This window comes from Parambassis ranga, chromosome 6 (genome assembly GCF_900634625.1).
Source record: "Parambassis ranga chromosome 6, fParRan2.1, whole genome shotgun sequence".
Taxonomy (NCBI): domain Eukaryota; kingdom Metazoa; phylum Chordata; class Actinopteri; family Ambassidae; genus Parambassis; species Parambassis ranga.
Window position 1 is genome coordinate 8,387,991 of NC_041027.1, and position 20,818 is coordinate 8,408,808.

The following is a 20,818-nucleotide window of genomic DNA, read 5'->3' on the forward strand; positions in this document are numbered from 1 at the left end:
CAACATACAGACATCAATGAGAACTCTAATGAAAGGTGACACTTCAGATTCAGATTCACTATTAGCATTATTGAAATAATGTTAGTGAAGCAAAAACACATTGAATGCTCATTATTCTATTGAAACTGAAATTGTGCATCAAAAGAAAGAGTCAGAACAAGAGATATGGTCAAAAACAACACCTTTATCTAAACAAATACCCAAACTACTTACAGCAAACTGTTTACATATTTACAATTCCACAGGTTTCACAGTCACATGTTGTTCTCAGTATGCCACTGTGCTTTGTAACAGTCACGGGCTGCTACAAAGCACAGTGAAATATTACAGCTAGAACACTTGATGGGTGTCTTAGTGTGACACTTCCTGCACCTCAGCCTACCAACTGTACTGTCACCAGAGATGCCGACTGGCTTGTGATGTGCTGCACTGGGAGTAGGAGGCTGCTCTGCTGTGCTCTGATGTGTGGAGCCCACCTCTAACAGCTCCTCAACGAGTGTCTCCCTGAAAGCCTTTTGATGCATTGGATCCTCACCATTTGCCCTTGCATGCTCTTTATGGAGGAGGAATGCATTGACTATAGCAATGTCCAAAAAATGATAAAAGAATGTCTTGTACCATTTCTTTGTTTTATGCAAGACTTGGCGATGAGAGCGTCCGAGAGGTCCACCCACACACCTGAATAAATGACAAACACACAAATACGTTAGAAAAAACAAACAAATCACATTTCAAACTCATTTGCATAAACCCGCTTGTCCTGCAGTGCAGGGTCACGAGGGGCTGGAGCCTATCCCAGCTAGCTTTGGGTGAGAGGCGGGGTACACCAGTTTTTTTGTTTTTTTTTTGGTTTCTACATCTGTCTCTCTAGCTGCCAAATGTTCCATATGTTCACCAGGCAGTTGCCAATGTTGTCTGTCAGCTCCTGCTGTTTGGTGCTGAGTAGGTAAAAAGGGGGGGGGGGGGGGGTTTAGAGCCAAGTCTCTGAAAGCAGCCACCTCCTGTGGTTCAAAATAACTCGATGAAATCAGCAAGAGTAAATGAAAACTGTAAAGTGGTACACTGTTATTTTAAAAAAATGTCTACCATAGCTGCTTGATGTGAGCGACCATTAGGTAAAAAATAAACTTAGCCTGTCAAACTTTGAGAATTGTTTCATCATGTTCAGTCAGATATGACATAAATAGTAGTGTTTTAATGGTACACTCCTTTTACCAAGGAGAAAGTGCTTCATTTTATAATTCAAAGGTAATTGACACTGAGTGAGAGAGAGCTCATTGTCCCAAACAGTACCATACTGTATGGTGGATAGGACAAGTCTAGTAATCCAGATGTGTACAGCATAACTGCAAGCCTAAAACATACATGCAGACTGCATAAGAGATTGTATAAACAAATGATATACATTTACAGACAGGAACTGTGACGGTATTGTTACATCACTTTTTATGTGCTTTAAACTCTTAAATGGAAATATTATAGCTCAAGAAATATCCAAGTCTACAGCAGTAATAAAATAATTTATTCTAAATCCATATCTTCGCTGTTTGGTCACGAGGGATGGTGTAGTCGGCCATGTTGGGAAGACCAGAAAGCACACAGCAGCTCAGAGCGTAGCGGCCGCCGTCCATGTCGCGGGCCTGAGACCACTCATTCGTCTTACTGTCATAGTATTCAACATCAGAGATGTCGAGGCCAGTGAAGCCCCCGACAACAAAGAGCCGGTCCTCAACTACTTCGATGCCAAAGCTGCTGCGGGGGGTCATCATGGAGGAAACGTTGCACCAGGTGTTGGTGTGAGGGGTGTAGACCTCAGCGGTCTTCAGATAGTCTGTTCCATCGAAGCCACCAACCTTTGGAGTCGAAGATGAGAAGAAGATGCATCACTTACCAATTCAATTGTCACATAAAAAACTAGCCGCTTTAAACTGCTGATGAAAGCTGGTCACACATTTCTTTCATGCACTTACTGCATAAACATGGTTGTCGTATGCAATGACTCCTACTCCACTGCGCCGGCTGCTCATGGGAGAGATCAGGGTCCACTGGTTGGTCTCTGGGTTGTAGCACTCTGCTGTTTGCAGTTCCTCATTCCCGTCATATCCACCACATATGTAGATCTGAATACAAAAAGGGGGGTGGGGGGTGGGGGGGACAATAAGAAATTGTCATTTTTGTTGGCTCAAACTGGCAGCAGTGTTTTGTAAACAAATCTTTCTGTTCTATGTTATGTTCCATTGCGTTCCACCCACCTTGCCGTTGAGTGCTGTGCAGCTGGCGTCGCTCCGCCGCTCATGCATGGGTGCAATTTCAAGCCACTGGTTGGTTTCTGGCTGGTAGAACTCAGCACTGCTGAGACTTGTGTGCCCATCATAGCCTCCCATGGCGTAGATACACCCGTTCAGCACAGTCACGCTCACATTACCACGCCGATAGTGCATCGGTGCCACCTCTTGCCATGTCCGTGTGCTCAGGTCAAACTTGCGCAAACTATTGGTGTCTACCAACATCTGGTCAATGCCACCAACACAGTAGACATACCCACCGAGGTAGGCTGCACCATGAAACGCACAAGGACGCTCAGAAAGATTTGTTATGTCCATCCAGTGATTTGCACGGACGTCATATGCCTCTATTACATTAGTTAGATTTGTGCTGCTGTTCAAGCCTCCAATGACCAATAGGATGGCAGAAGGCAGACGAGGCCGACCGAGGATTCTGTCTTTGCATTGGATGACCTCAGAGACCATGGCCTGGCACCTCAAGTTGTCCGTCACCAGCTTATTGGACAGCACATGACTCTGTATGTACTCTGTAGGCATCATGCTCAGCCTGACCTACAACAATACAGAGAATAAAGAGGATATAACTTAACAGTCTGTGTCAGAATAAATAAAAATACATTAAAAAAAAGAACATCACAATAAATATTATCAGCTTATTGATCGTCTGAGTTGCATTAACCTGCACACAAAGCTTATGCAAATAGACAGCATTACATGTATATGTTCCTTATGTACTTGTACTAATAATAATAAATTATTATAAATGCTTGTGCCAGTGCCCAGCTTTAATCGGAGGTTTAGTAACTTATGTTTCGTTTTCTTATATTTTCATTTTTTGCACACCACAAATGCTTGGTAAGGTTTTGGAAAAGATGATGATTTGCATAAATTCTCCTCCATTTTCAGAGTTACCCAGAAGACCAGGTAGTCTGTGTTGCTTTCTAATTATCACTCATCAGAATAGATGATATTGCACCTTCTGGCCTATAAAAGGGTAAAGGATGGCTGTACTGGCCATCATCATGACATGGAGCACATCTAATAACTGATAACCCCTCTATTGGGCTGAGGTTGGCTTCAGCCACTGTCTTGAAATAGATTAACCTATAAAGTGAAAATTATAATGTATAATATAAGTATACAAGTATATAAGTACCTCTGACAAGAGAAAAGCTGCGTATCCTTCTCGTTCCTCAGGTTCATGTGTGATCCACCGAATGATGGCCTCAAACACAGCTGCCTCCTGTCTCACATTGAGCTCGTCACTGCTGATGATGTCACTGACATCCTGGGCTGAGAGCTGCAGGAACTCTTCACCGAAAACCACTTCCTCAAAGTGACTGAGGACATAGTGGAAAGCCTTGAGGTGCAGTTCAGGGACGTGGTAGTTTTTTGTGAACTGCCAGATGCCAACGCAGTTGTCTGGGCAGAGCAGCTTTTCAAAAAAGTCGCAGCATATTTGCACCAGCTTCACTATATTGAGGTAATCAGCTGCCATGAAAAGCCTCAGTGCATTGGACTCTGTCACGTTAACAGAGCCGGTGTATGCAAACTCAATAATGAGCTCCATCATGTCTGAGGATAAGTCAGGGATACTGAAGACATTCTTGTCAAGTTCAGACGAGCATGTGAAGAGAGCTCTGAAAGACACAGAAAAATTTCCACAACATTATACACCACTTTTATGCATTTCAGTTTTTAAAACAGATTAGTAGTAGTAGTAGTAACTGACTATAGTCACTGGTGTATTTATGGGTAACTTTACTCAACAGTCTAGTTAAACGTCTAAATCTGACCGTTGTAACATTATGTAATTCACTTATGACTTCTAAACTATACATCAAGTTTAAGATAACATACGTTTGAGCCAATAATAGAGGGAGAAATCACTATTCGATGCTTTAATGTCAACATGTCAAACCTGGGGCCAGCAGATTAACCCCGGATTTATACCAAACGCAATAACTGCCGCGCAGCGTCAAGCGCTGTGAAACGCTTCCATTATAGTCAATGAGAGCGCGTTTTTTGAAGCGTCCCAGAAGCGCTGCTGCGCACTGCTCCGCGAGTGATACGCTATTTTGGAGCTGTGTCGCGCCCAAGACGCGTCTATTTGCACCAACTACATCGATAACACAGGAAGTCAGTCACCAGAATAAAAGAGTTTCCGGTGGATTTTCAAAATAAAACGCTATCTGGTTGTTTTTATCATGTTAAAATATTAAGGACTGCTGCTGCTTTCTTTATGAGGTCAGGCTGACAACATTTTCCCCAGCAGTTGACTAGTCATCAATCAACAATATTAGCAAACACACTGAAACACTGTAAGCTATAAAAACAAGTTGCAGTGAATAATCTCCAACACTCACATCATAAACTACAACAAATCCTTGTTTTTGTCTCCCTGTGTAAAGGTTACTGACACATTTATTTAAAATTGAGATAATCAGTTCACCTGAAGTAAGGGGTGCAGTTCACCATGATGACTTTGTGGACCGTAAAGTCAACATCCTCCACCTTGATGACAGCATCACAGAAAAGCCCCTGCTCGAGGAGATTCTTGTAAACTAATTCCTCGTCTTTTTGAATCATGTTGACTTTGCAGACTTTATATTGTCTCTGTGTTTCTTGCCTGTCTCCTCTCACAGAAGTTCAAAGACACACTGTCAATGGAACCTTTGTCATCAAAGCACTTCACATCGCCACAGAGACCACTATGTACATGTTTACATTTAAAAACTACTCATCCTGGCATTGCATTTGTGTTTTTAGTTAGTAATTTATTTTTTAGTAATTTTTAAATATTGCCCACCACTACTATGACAACAACTACAACTCCAATACATCCCTATAGCCTTCCATCCTCTTTCATAACATGGCTGTATTATTAGTAATCCATGGCTGAGCTGTTGCATTTGATTTTTCGGTGTGCCAAACAAAGTTATTCTCCGTAAAGGGGGGTTGTTGAAAACAGGCCAGGGGTCACCAGGTCTTTCTAAAATTTTCAAATGCCACAAAAGGCCAAAACAAAAACTGGTGGGCCAAATTTGGCCTGCAGGCCCACCAGTTGAGCAGTCCTGCTGTAGAAGCCCTGGCACAGCTGTTAACAGTGACGAGCTGTGTGTATCTCAGAGTGCAGTAGGCCAATTGCACAATAGTGTCAATCAGACCACAAACACGAATCTTGTAAATTACAATAATCTGTTCTATCTCAAAATTCCAACTAATTGAATACTGATAAAACATTTCTTTGACCAACCTGACTTGCACTATGTTTTTGGTCCCCTCACCTACAAGTGATAACAAGAGTTAACAAAGCAGTGATGCTAATTTGATTTATTGTATTATTTTGACACTGACACTGAGGTAAGATGAACATTTTTCCGACCCGTGCATCTTAATAGGCCTATACACACACATACGCCTTATGTGTCATTCAGGAGCAATCATGACTTGTTACTTCAAAGTGATTTGACAGTGCTTTATCATTTCATTTCATTTGTAACATTAAAATGAAGCTCTTAGTGCAAGTTCAATCAGGAAGACTATCCTCACATTTTTATCATTCTTCCAACCGCCTCTCCCTTTGCATCCTCCTCACACCTTATCTCTCCTTCTCCCTCACCCCTTTTCTCTCTCTCTGCCTCCCACTTTAATCAGGTGGTTAATATAGAGAAACTCCCCCTCCAATCAGCGGAGCTGTCCCTCTCCTGTCCAATCACAGCTTAGCAAAAAATTATTTAAAAGTTTTCCGTCTCCTCTCCAGCTGTCTTTCAGATCGATTTCGGCAACCCTCCTCCACCCCAAGCTCCACCAGTTCCGCAACAGCCCAAGGCCTCTTATCCCCTGCTCTCCAGCACCTTCACCACCACCAGGTCTAGACCCGGAGGGATTCCTGTTTAAGCGGCCTCATCTCCTGTCCTTTTCTTCCCTTTTGGATATTGGTCATGACGTCGGGGTCTAGAACACCAAAGCACATTTCATTCATTCATTGTACTTCAATAAATATTTTTCTCATCTCATCATCTTTGTCTCTCCTGATTGAAATAGATTTGAAGATTCAAGCCACTCAAAACGGAGCATGATAACATTGTACTAACACATATATAGAACACCTAAAGAAAACAGCTACACAGATATGTACAAATACATACAAATAGGCATGCAAACATGCACATTAGTGCAATAAAATTGTAACATTGTAGTACATCTGAAACAGGAACATCAGAAGGAACACCTGTAAAACAAAACAGCTCCAATTTAACCAAACCAAACCAAACCAAAGTGGTAATGATAATTCAAAATTAACTGATCATGCTTGAGGTGATTTCTGAGACAAACATTTATTATGACTGGAAATGGCCTTTAAACTTCAAACAGATGTTTCTGTTTGCAGTGGGACGCTTGCTCTATTTTTCGAGGAAAGCGGGGAGGTAAAAGGTAAAAAAGAAACTGTCAATTTATTCTTTGATTTTTTTCTGTGGTCTCCTTATCTCTGGGTATCCTCTGAACGAAAAGGTCTTCCTGTGCATAGACCACAAAGTCACACCAGTCAAGTCCACAAATCAACATTTGACCCTGGATCTACCAAAATTAAGGATGAGATTTCCTTAGTGTTTCTGTGCCATCATGGATCTTGTATGGGCAATCTACATAACTTGTCACATTTGAGCATTTAACCTCTACAAGGCCAAACGCTGATCCCCCGTGGATCAAACACAATGCCATCAGGTGAAGAGCCCATCCATGGTGCATCGGGATGGATAAGGAAACCACACAGATAGTGGTTAACCTCCATTAGTCTGCAGTATTCCTCCACTGCAGCAGGTTCCTTGTACAGCCCACACTTCTGTCTCTCCCCTGTAATGACAGACCTCCCTAAATTTGGTAGAAGTGACACTTAACTCATGGCAGGAACTCTGCTGTTTGGTACAGTATTCAATGGTATGTGCTTGTTGGAAGGATGTTTGCAAGGTGCTCATGTGCAATTGCTAATGCTCAGTAAAGACAAAAGACACCTGAGAGGGTGCCAGTCTATAATTAGAAAGAGGCAGCTGTGGTCCAAATCCAGTTTGGACATTTTTTGATTGATTGACAGATAAAATGCATATAATATATAAGATGAAAAACATTTAGCCTTTCATTTAGCAGATTAGTGTTTTATTATCTTACTGATGTTATTAACTTATTCTATTCAACAATACTAACCTGATGCCCTCTCCCACTCTTCTTTCTTTTGGTCTTGCTGAGCGAATGACCATGTCATTTACCAGACCAGGTTAACACCCTGCAATATTTCTTTTTTACTTTACCCAATCTACAGGGGGGGATAATATTCTGAGATTAAAGTAACAAAAAAAACAGAACAGAACCCTTAGATATTATCTGACATTAGGCTGTAAATTCGCAAATCTGGAGAGACGTTGCTTGCTAAGACCCTGACAGGAGGGTCACGAGATCATTTCCAAAAATCGAATTAAACTTGAACAATTTCATGAAGGTTTTACTTAAATTAAAGTAAGTACAGAAACAGAAACGCTGCCATCCAAAAGAAAGATATTTGTGTTATGAGTTATTTATATATGAATGCTCCCTGTACTTACCAATGATAAGGCAACACTAATTCAAAGGGTCCTGTAAAATGAACATTAGTAAACACTGTACTTTGTGTGCCACTTGTTATTCTGCAGTTTAACCTCTCCACATTTCTTTCCCTCACGTTAGGTTTCATAAGATGAATCTGTAGTCAACCGGGTAATGTAAATAATATTTCATATGTCATTCCCAGAGGTGGGTTAGTGACTTATGGCATAAACATTGGAATATCACAAGAGACTCTTCAGGAAGTTTTTATCTTTATATAATATGCACCATCACAATGCTTAATGACATAGGTATTACCTTTGATTGTTGTGGCTGCAAATACCACCACCTAGTGTTGGGTAACTAGTAACAAGTAACTAAACACTGTATATCTGTGGATGCTCTCATTCATCCAGGTCATAGTCATTTCCAAGAGTTTAAATCGAGGCAACTGGACTCGAGGGTTGTTTTTTGAAGACGTTTCGTCACTCCCCCAAGTGGCTTCTTCAGTTTGGATGAGACCAAACAGCCATACAAGCTACAGACACTCGCCGATGCGGCCTTAAGGCTCCGTGCGCGCTCCCGTGACGATCACTTTTTGGCACAGCACCGGCTCTGTGTATTGATAAGGACATAGCTGTGCCTAAGCAGTTTTACGGCCATAATCACAGCACAGCTAAACTCTGTAAAGCGGTCTGAGTCAGTGGTCAGGACCAGGTGTCAGGATAGCCGAGTGGCGGCGGTGACTCCGGTGAACCGGTAGGAGGAGTCTGTTTTCCGCCTTCCGTGTTTCCCCACTTCTCCTCCACACTCCTAATTGCACCGCACGGTGATAACTTTGTGCACGTTTGTGTGCCTCGCCCTCCTTTCTCATTAATATTTGGGGGAAAGGAGACTGCTGTGCAGCATTTAGCCCATTCCGTGGTTCCCTGACAAGCCCACCCTTCTAACACAGCGATATCTGGGAGTATTCCACGGCTTCATCCATGCATTGGAGTCCTGGGCCCCGGCGCACCGGGTCCGGCTCCAGCCATGTCGGCCTGGAATGCAGCGACTGGCGGCGGTGACAGAGCGGGAGGCGAACCGGCAGGTAATTAGACACCACTAAGCGAGTTTATTGCTGTTTGACGTTAACACAGGATGGCTACAGGCATCGATATTGATCAGAAACAGAGCAGTGTAGCCGTGTTTTTGGCCGTTTCTCACCGACTGCCTGTACGTTTGCGCTATTCCAAAACTAGGTCAGTAGATCAGTAGAGCAAGCTCGCCCTCTAACTCTACGCCATTTATGTAACACTGCACGTTGTTTTTCAAACCCTCTGTGTACTGCACGGAATAATATTGATTATGTACATTCCTCGTCGACCAGAATAATATCACCTACATTTAAACTGTATGTTTCACGCCTGCTGGTGTTGACCTAAACGACCAGACACCGAAATGTGGGCTCAGCAGTGCGGCAAGGCCTGTTTACCAGCGTAATGGTCTTAACGGAGACGAGTCTATTAAAAGGTGATTTTATAACCTAGGACAGCTTGTGGCGGTGGATATGGTGAGACTTCGATAGACAGTGTTATCCGAGAAAAGTGCTGCTCAACTAGCATAAATGTTTGTTGCTGTTTGGGCCTCACTATGGTCGCTAGCCTCAGCTCAGCCGTCTGCTGCTAGCCGGGACGGATGTAGCAGCATTACTGTATGTAATCTGTACTCTTTAACCAGCGCTTACACTCTGCATTAGGATTCAGCATCCCTCTATTTTGAACTAAAGTAAAGGCAGTAGTGCTGTTATAAAGCGAGACAGACTGACCTCAGAATTCCCCTAACACATGAAATCATGTAAGCCTGGCACACACACATATATTAACAATGTCTTATAATAAATGTCAAGATATTCTTCCTGCCTAAAAAGGTAATATATTGCATCTCAGATCAATAAAAATTCTTGTGTCAAACAGGATCTAAACTTTTGTTAAATGGTTATTGTGTAATATTACGGTAAACAAATAAACACTATAAATAAATAATGTAAAGTTTATGAAAGGTGTATAGTTTTGTATGAGAATACATGTTTTGTTGGTTTTGTGCGTGATTTGGTTGTAAGACGTTTGCATTATTAAGTTATCCATAAAAAATAATATAGTGCATGGAAATAACTTGACATCTTATTTAATTTAAACACATGATTAGAAAAAATGTTTATTTATCAGGGGTTAAGAATCAGAATCAGAAATACTTTATTAATCCCAGAGGGGCTTACAGTCAGGCTGCTTTTAAATGTGTATGGTCAGGCCATGTAAACTACAGCCAGTTTTGGGTGGTAGTTCTTTGACTTAGGATCAAATACAGTATTAATAATAACTCATCAATATTAGCAAAAGTGTCTTATTTTATTACATTTATCAGTACTGTCTGCATGTATTATTCTTTCTGAGCCAGGTAGTTATGGCACCAAATGTGTGCAAGGCTTAGCTGGCACAGGGGAACTGTATGCAAGAGGAATGAAAGAAATATGTGCAGAAAAAGAAAAACTGCTCTGACTTCACTGCATCTCCCTTAACTAAGATAGTGGGGCACTGTAACTACTGTGCATGCCACATAGCTGATCAATTGCCTCTCTGTTACCAGCTGGAAATCAATTTATTCAGTATTTACTGAAGTTTAGAGCAACCACTATAACAACTTCCCTGCTGTCTGCTGCTTATTAACATTATATACTACAGCCTGGGTTCTATGAGTAAGGCTGCAGGTATTCGAGTGATGCATTTACAACAGTGGGAGTGACACACCAGAAAGAAAACAAAATGCAGATTCATATGCTTGAGTTGGAAAAGTAAGCAAAAGCACCAATACATGCCACTTTTAGTGTCAAAGGGATGTTTTTTTTAGCCTTTTCCATTTTTTCTGAACATGTTGCTGTTGCCCTGGTTTCTGCTATCGTTTCCACTGTTCCCTTCTGAGTGTTTTTCAAATGAATGAAATTCTGTCAATCCATCCCATATGAGTCCCATATAAGTGCAGCAGATGCTCAGGTAGGTATTGTGTGAAGGAACAAAGTGAACATATGGGTTTGGGGGGGGGGGGGGGGGGCGGTAGCGGCGGCACAGTGGTGTGCATTGGATCTGATTTCTAACAGATCTTGAAAGGGAGTGCAGCATTAAAAGTCACACCACTGGTGTGACTGTGTGTCACAGGGTCTATGGAACATAGGTATAAGTAAGGAGGCAGTAGGTTTAGTCTCTCAACAGTTCCACTGCAGCAGTTTTAGTCTCTAACACATTTAGATACATTAAATTGAATACACCATGTCTTTGGGTAAATACCTGTATGTCTCTATATTCAGGCACTTTTGACCATAGGATGCAAGTTTAAAAACATTTTGATCAAGTCTTCATCTCTCAGTTTTAGTGATCATGTGCATGTGACCAGGTGCTGTCTGATTTATAGCCTAAAAATCAGTAAATCGTGGGATATCTTAATGTACTTGCAAATGAAATCAAGTCCACACCATTTATGACTGCATTTCTGTGTGTTGTGTGTGGCAGAGGATGTGCTGGTTGAGGAAAAACAAAGCAGTTCTGTGTCTCTGCCGGTCATGATGACCCCATCCTCAGCTTCTGGTATGTCCTTGAGCATGGACATGCCTCGAAAGCGCAAGGGCAGCATGGACAACCAGTAAGTATGAGAGCAACTGCAGTAGTTTAGCCTAGCAAAACTCTAACTAAGCACAACCTCATCACCTGTGTTGATACTCGCTGTTATTGATGGTCATTTTCTTTCCTAGGGATTCAAAATCAACTTCAGTCAATGATGCAGATATGGAAGATGACCAAATCAGGTACTGTGTGCCAGGCTGATTCTGTTGTTTTTTTTTATTATTATATCTTTCTTACTGTTAATAAATCCCATAAATCATAATCTATTTTGCACATCAACAGAGCTCCTTAACAAAAATGCCTAGTCTTGCATTGCTTCAACTTCTCAACACTTGTTATTCTACAGGTCAGATGAAGAGGACCAACATGTCAAAATTAAATGCTTCAGGTATTTTTTTTTATTTGTAAATCACTCCCATGTTTTTGTAACATTATCGTCCACTTGTCGGTTTAGAATATTGCTGCATGCCACTGAAGGTCTGGAAAAGTCAAAGCAGAAACATCACTGAAAGATCACACTTATGTCTTTGCAGGGAACCACACAGCCAAATTGAGAAGAGAAGACGGGACAAAATGAACAATCTTATTGACAAGCTATCTGCCATGATTCCAACCTGTAACCCCATGTCCCGAAAGCTGGACAAGCTCACTGTGCTCAGAATGGCTGTGCAACACCTCAAATCTCTCAAAGGTTTGGCTCTGTGTTATTTTATTTGATTGTGAGTATATTTTTTCCCACTGTGAATTGGTGATAAATGAACTCCTCTATATGTAGTATTCAAGTTGTAATCTTTGTGCTCTTTGTGTAGCCAGTCTGTTAGAAAGCATGCGAGCAGAGCAGTGAAATTTTTCTGCTTCTTGCTTACAGCTTCTTGCTGTTGTGTTCATTATTTTCAGGTTCAGCCAGCTCTTTCTCTGAAGCAAACTACAAACCGTCATTCCTTCCTGATGAGGAGCTTAAACACCTTGTTCTCAAGGTAAACAAACTCATTCCTATCTTAGTAACAACCCTAGGCATGTCCTAAATGTCCCATTACAGGGATGCAAAATGGACTAATAATGGCATTATAATAGACACATAATATTTATCAAATACTTTAAGGTCTCTTACTTTTTCCCTCTCCCTGTGTTCTCCCTGTTGTTTTTTTTGTTGTGCAGGCTGCAGATGGATTCCTGTTTGTTGTGGGCTGTGATCGAGGAAAAATAGTTTTTGTCTCAGAGTCGGTCACGAAGATATTAAATTATAGCCGGGTAACACTTAACGTTTGTTGCTCTCACACACCAGAGGGGCTATATTGTCTTTGCACTAATATCACTAGATCAGAATCCACATGAGTAGTTGGTAAGATGCAGACACAGTTTGTTGTATTACACTTTTGAAATTCAAAATAAATCACTTTTTATACAAAACTATTTAACTACAATAGTGTTTCTGCAAATGAGACGCTTGTTGTCTTCATGGATTGTTTGTGATTTATTGTTAGAAAAAGAGGGTTATTGACTCTTAATTAGACTGTGCTTCACACAGGCTCTAGTGTGCCTCCTGGGGCAACAGTCCACTTTGTTAAAAGTCTTGTCAGCAGGAAATACTCTACATGGTTTGGTGTTTCTTTTATCAGCAGAGTAGTCTTGTTTAGGTCACTTTGATAAGCTGTTTGTTTTCCTCCAGGCGGAGCTGATTGGGCAGAGCCTGTTTGATTACATACACCCTAAGGACATGGGAAAAGTGAAGGAGCAGCTGTCGGCATCTGAGTTATATCCTCGGGAACGGCTAATAGATGCTAAAAGTAAAGCGGCTATATATGTCTCTGTGTGTCTGACTCTTTGTGTAAAAGTAAATTAAACATCTTTTCCTGTCTTTAGCCGGTCTACAGGTCCAAGCCGACCTCCCAGTCAGTGCAGCACGATTGTGTTCAGGTGCACGACGTTCTTTCTTCTGCCGAATGAAGTACAACAAAATATCTGTCAAAATTGAAGAGAAGGAGTCGCACGCCAACACCTCCAAAAAGAAAGGTATGGATATTGTACAGCAGGTTGTGTACATGCAGGTTTGAATTTGTCATTGATTTCTTTGGAAGTGCAAATGAACTACTTTTGTTTGTGCCTGCATTCAGAGTCGCAGAAATACTGCACAGTCCACTGTACAGGCTACATGCGCAGCTGGCCTACAAGTCAGATGGGAGCCGAGGGGGAGGGGGAAGCAGACAAGCAGGATAGCTCCCACTTCAGCTGCCTAGTAGCAGTGGGACGTGTCCACTCCCACTCGTCTCCCCAGGTCAATGGAGAAGTCCGGGTCAAACCCACAGAGTTCGTCACACGCTATGCCATGGATGGCAAATTCACTTTTGTTGATCAAAGGTAGAATTTTATTTCAATAAAGGGGTGGTGGAGGGATTGTGTGTATTTTCCTTTTTTTGTGACCATTCAGTTTAGAAATCCGCATGGGCCTTGCATAGTGAGCAGATAATGCTTGTCACATCACAGTAGATGTAACTGGGAATTATTTCATTCTCTTGCCCAGAGCGACAACTATCCTTGGTTATCTACCCCAAGAATTGCTGGGGACATCATGCTATGAGTACTTCCATCAGGACGACCTACCACATTTAGCAGATAGACATCGAAAAGGTAAATCACATATTAACTTTCCTTATTATATACACGGGCCAAAAATCATCCAGTGAACATTTTCTCTGCCAGAAAAAGTTTCCTTTTACGTATGCAGGCTACCTGTTCTGAGTGCTTTCTTCATCTCCTCCTCTCACCGTCTTCCTCCCACAGTGCTGCGGAGTAAAGAGAAAATAGAGACAAACTGCTACAAGTTCAAAACAAAATATGGCTCGTTTGTCACTCTGCAAAGTCAGTGGTTTAGTTTTGTAAATCCCTGGACCAAAGAAGTAGAATACATAGTGTCAACTAACACCGTCATATCGTGAGTATTATGCTTCAGTGCTTATATGTATTTATTTATTATATATTTGCATTATGCTAATCTGTTTTCTCATCCCATTACCAGCCATGATCACAGTCGGACAAGTCGATCAGGAAACAAGTCTGAACAGTCTAGTAATTCCAAGGCTTCAGAAGGTCAGCTTAAATTAAAACCATTTTTTACCATGTTTAACAAAGTCAGATTGTGGAAGTGGCGGTCAGTTGTATTTTATCTTTTTTTTTTCCTTTTAGAAGATTGCAAAAAGTCACTTCCCATTATACCAGGCATCTCCACCACACCTGGAACTATGATATATGCTGGAAGCATTGGGACCCAGATTGCTAATGAGCTGCTGGATTTCAACAGGTGTGGGATTACAACCACACAGAGTGTTCTCTACACTTTGTGAAACAAGCAGTAATATTACAGCTACAGCTGTAGAGGCTAGTTGGTGCAGTTTGATGTTGACCTGTGTGGTTTTCTTTAGGTTGAACTCGTCACCTTCCAGTGGTACCGTCAGCCCGTTCAGTCTGCCGCAGGATAAGTCTCCACAAACTCACAATCAGATGAGCAACAATGTAAGTAGTGTCTTCATTTTTTTTTTTGGTCTTGCCCTTCTTATTAAACTTGTGCTGCTAGGGTTACAATGTGCTCCTGTTTTGGTCCCTAGGTGCCAAATGGAGAAACACCTGACATGGAGATGCCAGGGAAGTCCATCTCTGAGGATGAGCCCCAAGGAGCTGCATTCTCAGGAGGAGAAGCACTGATGGGTGGGCTGTCTGATCATGTTCATATGTTATTAGGCTGTTATGTTTATCTTTCTTTAATTATAACGGCATATTTTTTCGCCTCAGGAGAGAATTCCCAGCTGGATTTGGACAGTGTGGTCGGACCAGGCCTTAGTAGTCTTAGCAACGATGAAGCAGCCATTTCAGTGATCATGAGCCTCCTGGAAACTGACACAAATTTGGGCGAGGCTGTGGACTTTGAAGAGATGCACTGGTCTTTATAGACTCTGTATTTCAGTGTGACATGCTGGAGGACACTTGGACCATCATTTTGATGATGGCAACGACTCCTTAATGCTTACTCCAAGAAGCATTGTTCTTTTTTTTAAGATTTTAATTTATTAGTTACCCTTTTCTACACATTTCTATAAGCTGTTTGGGTGGCTGCTCTAACAGGAGCTGGCTCGAAGACCATAAGGAACACCTGCTTTCCCTCTTCAGAAAGAGGATGTGTCTCTGAAGCCTTACTGAGGTCTGCCTGCCCCAAAACACTGTTCCTCACCACGTTCCTCCAACTTGCTGTCGGCCTCATAAGGCTGAAGAACACATCGTATGACAGTGCTATGATGTACATCATGATGGCTCAGAATTCCTTCTTCTGTTTCTCTCCTCCACCTATATTCGTCCAGAGGTTGGGAGCGACGATGCAAAAAAAATTGCACTGAAATGATATCATGGTTTTTAGGTACTGTATGTTGAATTAAAATGCAAGGACGATACCTTGACAACCTGCCCCATCTCTGCAACTGCTCAGGATTCAAACCGTGTGTATCCACGGCAGACCACATTTCCATACCTTCTACTCACTTTGAGTCGCCTGACAGAGCGGCACACAGATTTTCTCTTGTCAGTATCTTAACCTTTTCACTGGAAACAGTCTTATATCCTCTTCTCTTGTTCACTGGGATACTGTGTGGAGTGGGTATCATTGTGAACGCCATGTCTTCAGGCCATACATGTCTTAAAGGGATAGTTTTCATAGGAAGTCCTGAGTGCTATTTGTTCTAGGTTGATAATTAGCAGTTCTATCTACCTTCATACATTATTGGCAGAGCTGCCAGCGCTGTTGGTTCAATATTTACTAAGTCCTGTGGGTTTGTCAACACTACAGTACAACCTCATACAAAGCAAAGCAGCACTTTATGAGGTGCTGAAAATGAGAATTGGTAGCAAAGGCTGAAAAGCAAACCTATTTCACATCTGTGACATTTAATCAAGTGATAACTCAGGGAGTTATCCAGTTTAAGGTTTTACACACTTCCCTGCATACTGTACATTGGTATGTGGCATATTGAGTCAGTGTTAAATCCATCTTCTGAGTTTTGCAGATAAGCCATACCTTGAGCTTTTTTCATGTACTGTGGATGCACTGACAGTCTTTCACAAGACATGATGACGTGCTTGATGAAGGCATGACAGCATGACGATCATGATTACATTTATTAAGGGATTGTGCTATGCAGAACTATCATTCCATGTTCCTTTATTGTTTTTTCTTTGTAGTTGTCATGTGCACAACTCTTTACCATATAAGAACTTTTGTTGACTTGTAGTGAGAACTCAAAGAGTCACTGAGCATTGTGGATGTTGTTGCCAATTACCTCTTCTAACGTTTCAACTTGCCCATGCTTACTATTGCACATTTTAGCTTTTACAAAAAAAAAAAAAAGAAAAGTAGACAGCCACTATACAATAATCTGTTTGTTAGTGATCCACAGCTCGTCTGTTTTATTTTTTATTTTTAATGGATTTACCAAAGTACGCAGTGGAATTAAAAACAAGATTAGCAGCTAGTCTTTCTGATGCCAGGTAAAATATAGAAAATGTGTTTTTGCTCATAATTTAGGAAAAAATAAGTTTTTATGAGATGTAAGCTGGTTCTTTCTCAATATCTAGTGAATTAAAAACGATTTAAGCAAATTAGAAGAAACTACCAAAACCTGAACAGTTATGATTTGGTACATGGTGCATTTACTCTGGGCCTATTTTATACCTTGGTGACTGGTGTTGTCACACCTATAAGGTTCATTTTAGTATGACGTACACTGGGTCTCGTAGGAGGTGCAATGAAAAAGCTAAATCAAGTGAATTATTTTTGTGGCGTATCTGTATGTAACCCTCAGTAATGAGTATGTGAACCACTCACACACCTTTCCTTCATGTGGAGCAGTGTAGATTTTATACCACTGTTCGTATTTGTGTCTGCCCATGATTTTCTTGAGGACTGTTAATGATTTTCTTTCAGTAAGAACTGTTGTCTCAAGGATGGAAAAGGTTGTGAATCATGAAGAATACTGTCTTTTCTCCAATGCTTGAATTATGAGGAGCCAGTTGGTGGAGGAGCTGAACTCACAAGGACCCTCCTGTGTGTGTCTGAAGTGCCTTTGGACATTGTTGCTCGGACACACAATGAAACTGTGTGGCTTTTGGAGACCCGCATTTCCACAGGGCACCTCTACAGACTTGAAAGGAGGGCTAAACTATAATTGGATCAACTTACTCGGGCACATGCAGCTGGAAATAGATACTTGTTTAGAAACAAAAAGCTGTACATGTTGGCTTCAGTACTCACTACCTAACCAACAAGCAGAGCTACGGAGCCCTGCCACCGACACAGGGTGGTCCTTTTTTCCCCCGTTGGTCTTGCCCAGTCATTGCACTGTTATGGCTGTCATTTCCCAGAAAGCTAAAATACTGCTCTCACAGCTTATTGGTGGCGACTGAGTGATAACCTTTTTTTAAAGGTCACGTATTTTGCTTCTGTCTCCATTTGAAATAAAATAGTTTTTGTAAGCTAGGGAACATTATGTTTTAATTTCATGCTTGTGTTTATGTTTAGTTGTGTGTTGGTTGGGTTTTAGTTTTTATAAACTGTTGCATTGTAAGACACAGACAGCAGTGCGCCCCAGGAAGGACCTTAAATTCAGGATCATTATTTGGCAACTGGTTGTTTGTTACTGCCTCTAATGTACCACTTTCTGCCACTTTTTGGGGGGGTCTCCAGAGGAAACAATTTGTGTATTTGTCAATTGCATTATTGCTGCTACTATCAACATGTCTGGGCCGTCTTCCCAGGGTATTATGTTGTCAATAAATATTAGTTTACTAAACCCTGAACAGAACCTTTGGAAGTGTTTTCAAATCCAAATTAAAAATGTTTCATCAAGCTTAGATTCAGGGTCTGAGTAATTACATTTGCTTTCTACTACCTTTCTCCCCCCCCACCCACCCTTTTAGAGGAGATTAGCTCGGAGTAATTTGTCAAATGTGATAAGGCAGTGGTTGGTGTAATTAAGAAAGGATGGCATGAGCTGGGATTTGCTGTGTATATAAAGTCAGTGATAAAGGAGGAGCTGTTGCTCCTTTACAGAATGGGCCAAGCTGCTACTCTGCCTTGTAGGAGAGGAGAGTCTTATGTGACAGAGCTATATGAGTGGTTCAGGTAAGACTTTTATTGACTTTTCCACAGGAACAACAGTGTGTATTGAGCTATATGAAGTCTGCTAGCAATGTAAATGGAATAAGAAAGGGAGTGGGGTGGTTACATTTGAGCTGTTTGAAGTTTCAAGCTATACAGTCACAGACAGTCCAGTCTTTAAGCTGTGCATACATTTTGTTCTATATACATCTGCAAAGCATCTCCACATTTTTATTATTGTTTTCAGCTTCACTCTATGTAGGCTTAAAATCATCGAATTATCTCAGCACTCGTGTCGCAGGGTGTAAACCAGCTTTCAAACGCATGTAATCTCCACAGATTGGGAATGGGTTGACCTTAATTCTCCCACGACATGGTCTCTCCTCCTTCACTGCCTCCTTGCTTGTTTGTTTTACACCTGGGACTGATATTCATTTTTTGTTTGTGATAGGAAGTTTATAAATGAGTGTCCCAGTGGGCTAATCACTCTTCATGAGTTTAAAAGGCATTTCTGTGATGGCACTGTGGGCAGTGAGTCTGCTGAGTATGCAGAGCAGATTTTCCGCACTTTGGACAATAATGGGGTAAGAAAATCACAGAATATTCTTTCACCACAACTCTAAAAAAAAAAGTATGCATGCACAATAATGGGTTTTGTGCAGATATGCCATGGCATTTGAGGAAAAGTATTAACATCACCTTTTTCTGGGCCAGGGCTAATATTTCCCTTATAGACATATATGGGACAATACTGATTAAGAAAATGATATCATTATGAAATGAAATGTACTCCTTTCCAGGACGGCGTGGTTGATTTTAGAGAATATGTCATGGCTATCAGCATGCTTATTGAAGGCTCAGCTGTGGAGAAGCTGCGCTGGTCATTCAAGCTCTATGACAAAGACAGAGATGGCGCTATTACAAAGGAGGAAATGCTAGAGATAATGCAGGTGTGTGTGCTCAGCTGTGTCATAAAAAAAATCAGAATGGGAGATATGGGAGGTCTCAGTTTAACTGGTGTCTGTGTGTGTTCATATTCACAGGCTGTTTATAAGATGAATGTAGCTGCAGCTTTAACCAAACCCAACCCGCTTACAGCTGAAGATTGTACCAACAGGATATTTGTGAGATTAGATAAGGACAATAACGGTGAGGAAATTATTTTTGCTGTTTGCTTCAAATTGTAGTACAGTGTTCCTTTTACATGGAGTGTGTCATTTTTCCTGACTTTATAGGGATAAAACCCCTTTTACCATAGAGGTCCCTGTGCTGGGAGCACACCAGCATCTGTAAGAAAAACACAACCAAGTGCCATGTTGTGATAAGTTCAGAGAATGACACCTTTACTGACAAGGCTGTACAATACTACTGCTTTGTATCTGCACATAAGAGGGCAAATAACAGAAACTATTATAGGTCTAAAGCTACCTAAGATAGGGGGAAGATTTATACAGATAATGTAAGTGTCGCTCAAGGAGCCAAGGAGAATCCAGTGATATTAATAAGAGTCTGTCTGCTGCTCTTCGTCTGTAATTACCGCCCGTTCCTGTTTGTCTGCAGCCATCATCAGTCTGGAGGAGTTTATAGAGGGAGCGCTGGATGATGACTGGATCAGAGAGATGCTGGAATGTGACCCCAGCACTGTGAAGGTGGAGCGGCCCCAGAAGAGAGATACAACTTTGGGGATGCACGGCTAATCTGAAGTGGGATATATTGTGCTCACTCCAAAAACAAGAACAAAAAAAAAACTCCAGGAATCCAACTGTGTCTAATTGTAGCTTTTAGCACACTTGAAAATGTATCTAGATTTTAAAGACTTAACTTTATTGGGTTGACACATAGGCGTGGACAAAATCTGAACCGTTCGGTACAGTGTCACAGTTCAGGGCGTATGTTTCCATACACTTTGTCATGTTAAATGAAGAGAGCAGGATATCAGAAAGGTGAGAAAACAACAGTATTGATAAGTGACATCTCATACCAAGTCCTGTCACTCATACACTGTTGTTGGAGTGATCCATATTGGTGGTGGGGGGTGGGGGGCTCTCCTGAGGCTGTGACAAAGCACAACATGTCTGTCATTATTACACAACAAGATCTTCTATTAAACCTTTTATGTTCATATTTAGTAACAGTAGTTTCTTCACTAAGGTTGCCACAGC

General features: G+C 41.4%; 3 protein-coding genes across 4 annotated transcripts; 2 read left to right on the forward strand and 1 right to left on the reverse strand.

Annotated features, from left to right (window-relative positions):
* Window positions 1-1,526: 1,526 nt before the first annotated feature.
* Window positions 1,527-4,874, reverse strand: LOC114437829 (kelch-like protein 10). The gene is made up of 5 exons (XM_028408759.1): window positions 4,738-4,874; window positions 3,442-3,925; window positions 2,253-2,837; window positions 1,971-2,120; window positions 1,527-1,853 (listed from the first exon to the last, which is right to left on the reverse strand). The coding sequence occupies exons 1-5, from the start codon at window positions 4,872-4,874 to the stop codon at window positions 1,527-1,529; spliced, it is 1,683 nt and encodes a 560-aa protein (XP_028264560.1).
* A 4,023-nt stretch (window positions 4,875-8,897) lies between these two features.
* Window positions 8,898-18,035, forward strand: bmal2 (basic helix-loop-helix ARNT like 2). 2 transcript variants are annotated; one of them, XM_028407884.1, is made up of 17 exons: window positions 8,898-8,955; window positions 11,408-11,537; window positions 11,647-11,700; window positions 11,865-11,906; window positions 12,052-12,209; window positions 12,416-12,495; window positions 12,677-12,769; window positions 13,188-13,305; window positions 13,382-13,531; window positions 13,633-13,876; window positions 14,040-14,146; window positions 14,300-14,450; window positions 14,535-14,605; window positions 14,702-14,816; window positions 14,938-15,028; window positions 15,121-15,220; window positions 15,305-18,035. In XM_028407884.1, exons 1-17 carry the CDS (start codon window positions 8,898-8,900, stop codon window positions 15,460-15,462), a joined length of 1,920 nt encoding a protein of 639 aa, XP_028263685.1. In that variant the 3' UTR covers window positions 15,463-18,035. The 2 variants fall into 2 exon arrangements, with proteins under 2 accessions (XP_028263685.1, XP_028263686.1); XM_028407885.1 differs by having other exon boundaries at window positions 14,705-14,816; window positions 15,305-15,462.
* A 574-nt stretch (window positions 18,036-18,609) lies between these two features.
* On the forward strand, window positions 18,610-20,353 carry LOC114437830 (guanylyl cyclase inhibitory protein). Its single transcript, XM_028408761.1, has 5 exons — window positions 18,610-18,680; window positions 19,108-19,240; window positions 19,457-19,606; window positions 19,700-19,805; window positions 20,217-20,353. Exons 1-5 carry the CDS (start codon window positions 18,610-18,612, stop codon window positions 20,351-20,353), a joined length of 597 nt encoding a protein of 198 aa, XP_028264562.1.
* The last annotated feature ends 465 nt before the right edge of the window (window positions 20,354-20,818 follow it).

Bases quoted from the DNA above. Each gene is read 5' to 3' on its own strand.
- LOC114437829 (XM_028408759.1), bottom strand. From the start codon at position 4,874: ATGATTCAAAAAGACGAGGAATTAGTTTACAAGAATCTCCTCGAGCAG. The intron at 3,926-4,737 runs GTGAACTGATTA...TGTGTCTTTCAG, and splicing joins AACTGCACCCCTTACTTCAG to AGCTCTCTTCACATGCTCGT. The intron at 1,854-1,970 runs GTAAGTGCATGA...TCGACTCCAAAG, and splicing joins ACGACAACCATGTTTATGCA to GTTGGTGGCTTCGATGGAAC.
- bmal2 (XM_028407884.1), top strand. From the start codon at position 8,898: ATGTCGGCCTGGAATGCAGCGACTGGCGGCGGTGACAGAGCGGGAGGC. The intron at 8,956-11,407 runs GTAATTAGACAC...TGTGTGTGGCAG, and splicing joins AGCGGGAGGCGAACCGGCAG to AGGATGTGCTGGTTGAGGAA. The intron at 12,770-13,187 runs GTAACACTTAAC...GTTTTCCTCCAG, and splicing joins AGATATTAAATTATAGCCGG to GCGGAGCTGATTGGGCAGAG.
- LOC114437830 (XM_028408761.1), top strand. From the start codon at position 18,610: ATGGGCCAAGCTGCTACTCTGCCTTGTAGGAGAGGAGAGTCTTATGTG. The intron at 19,241-19,456 runs GTAAGAAAATCA...ACTCCTTTCCAG, and splicing joins GCACTTTGGACAATAATGGG to GACGGCGTGGTTGATTTTAG. The intron at 19,806-20,216 runs GTGAGGAAATTA...GTTTGTCTGCAG, and splicing joins ATTAGATAAGGACAATAACG to CCATCATCAGTCTGGAGGAG.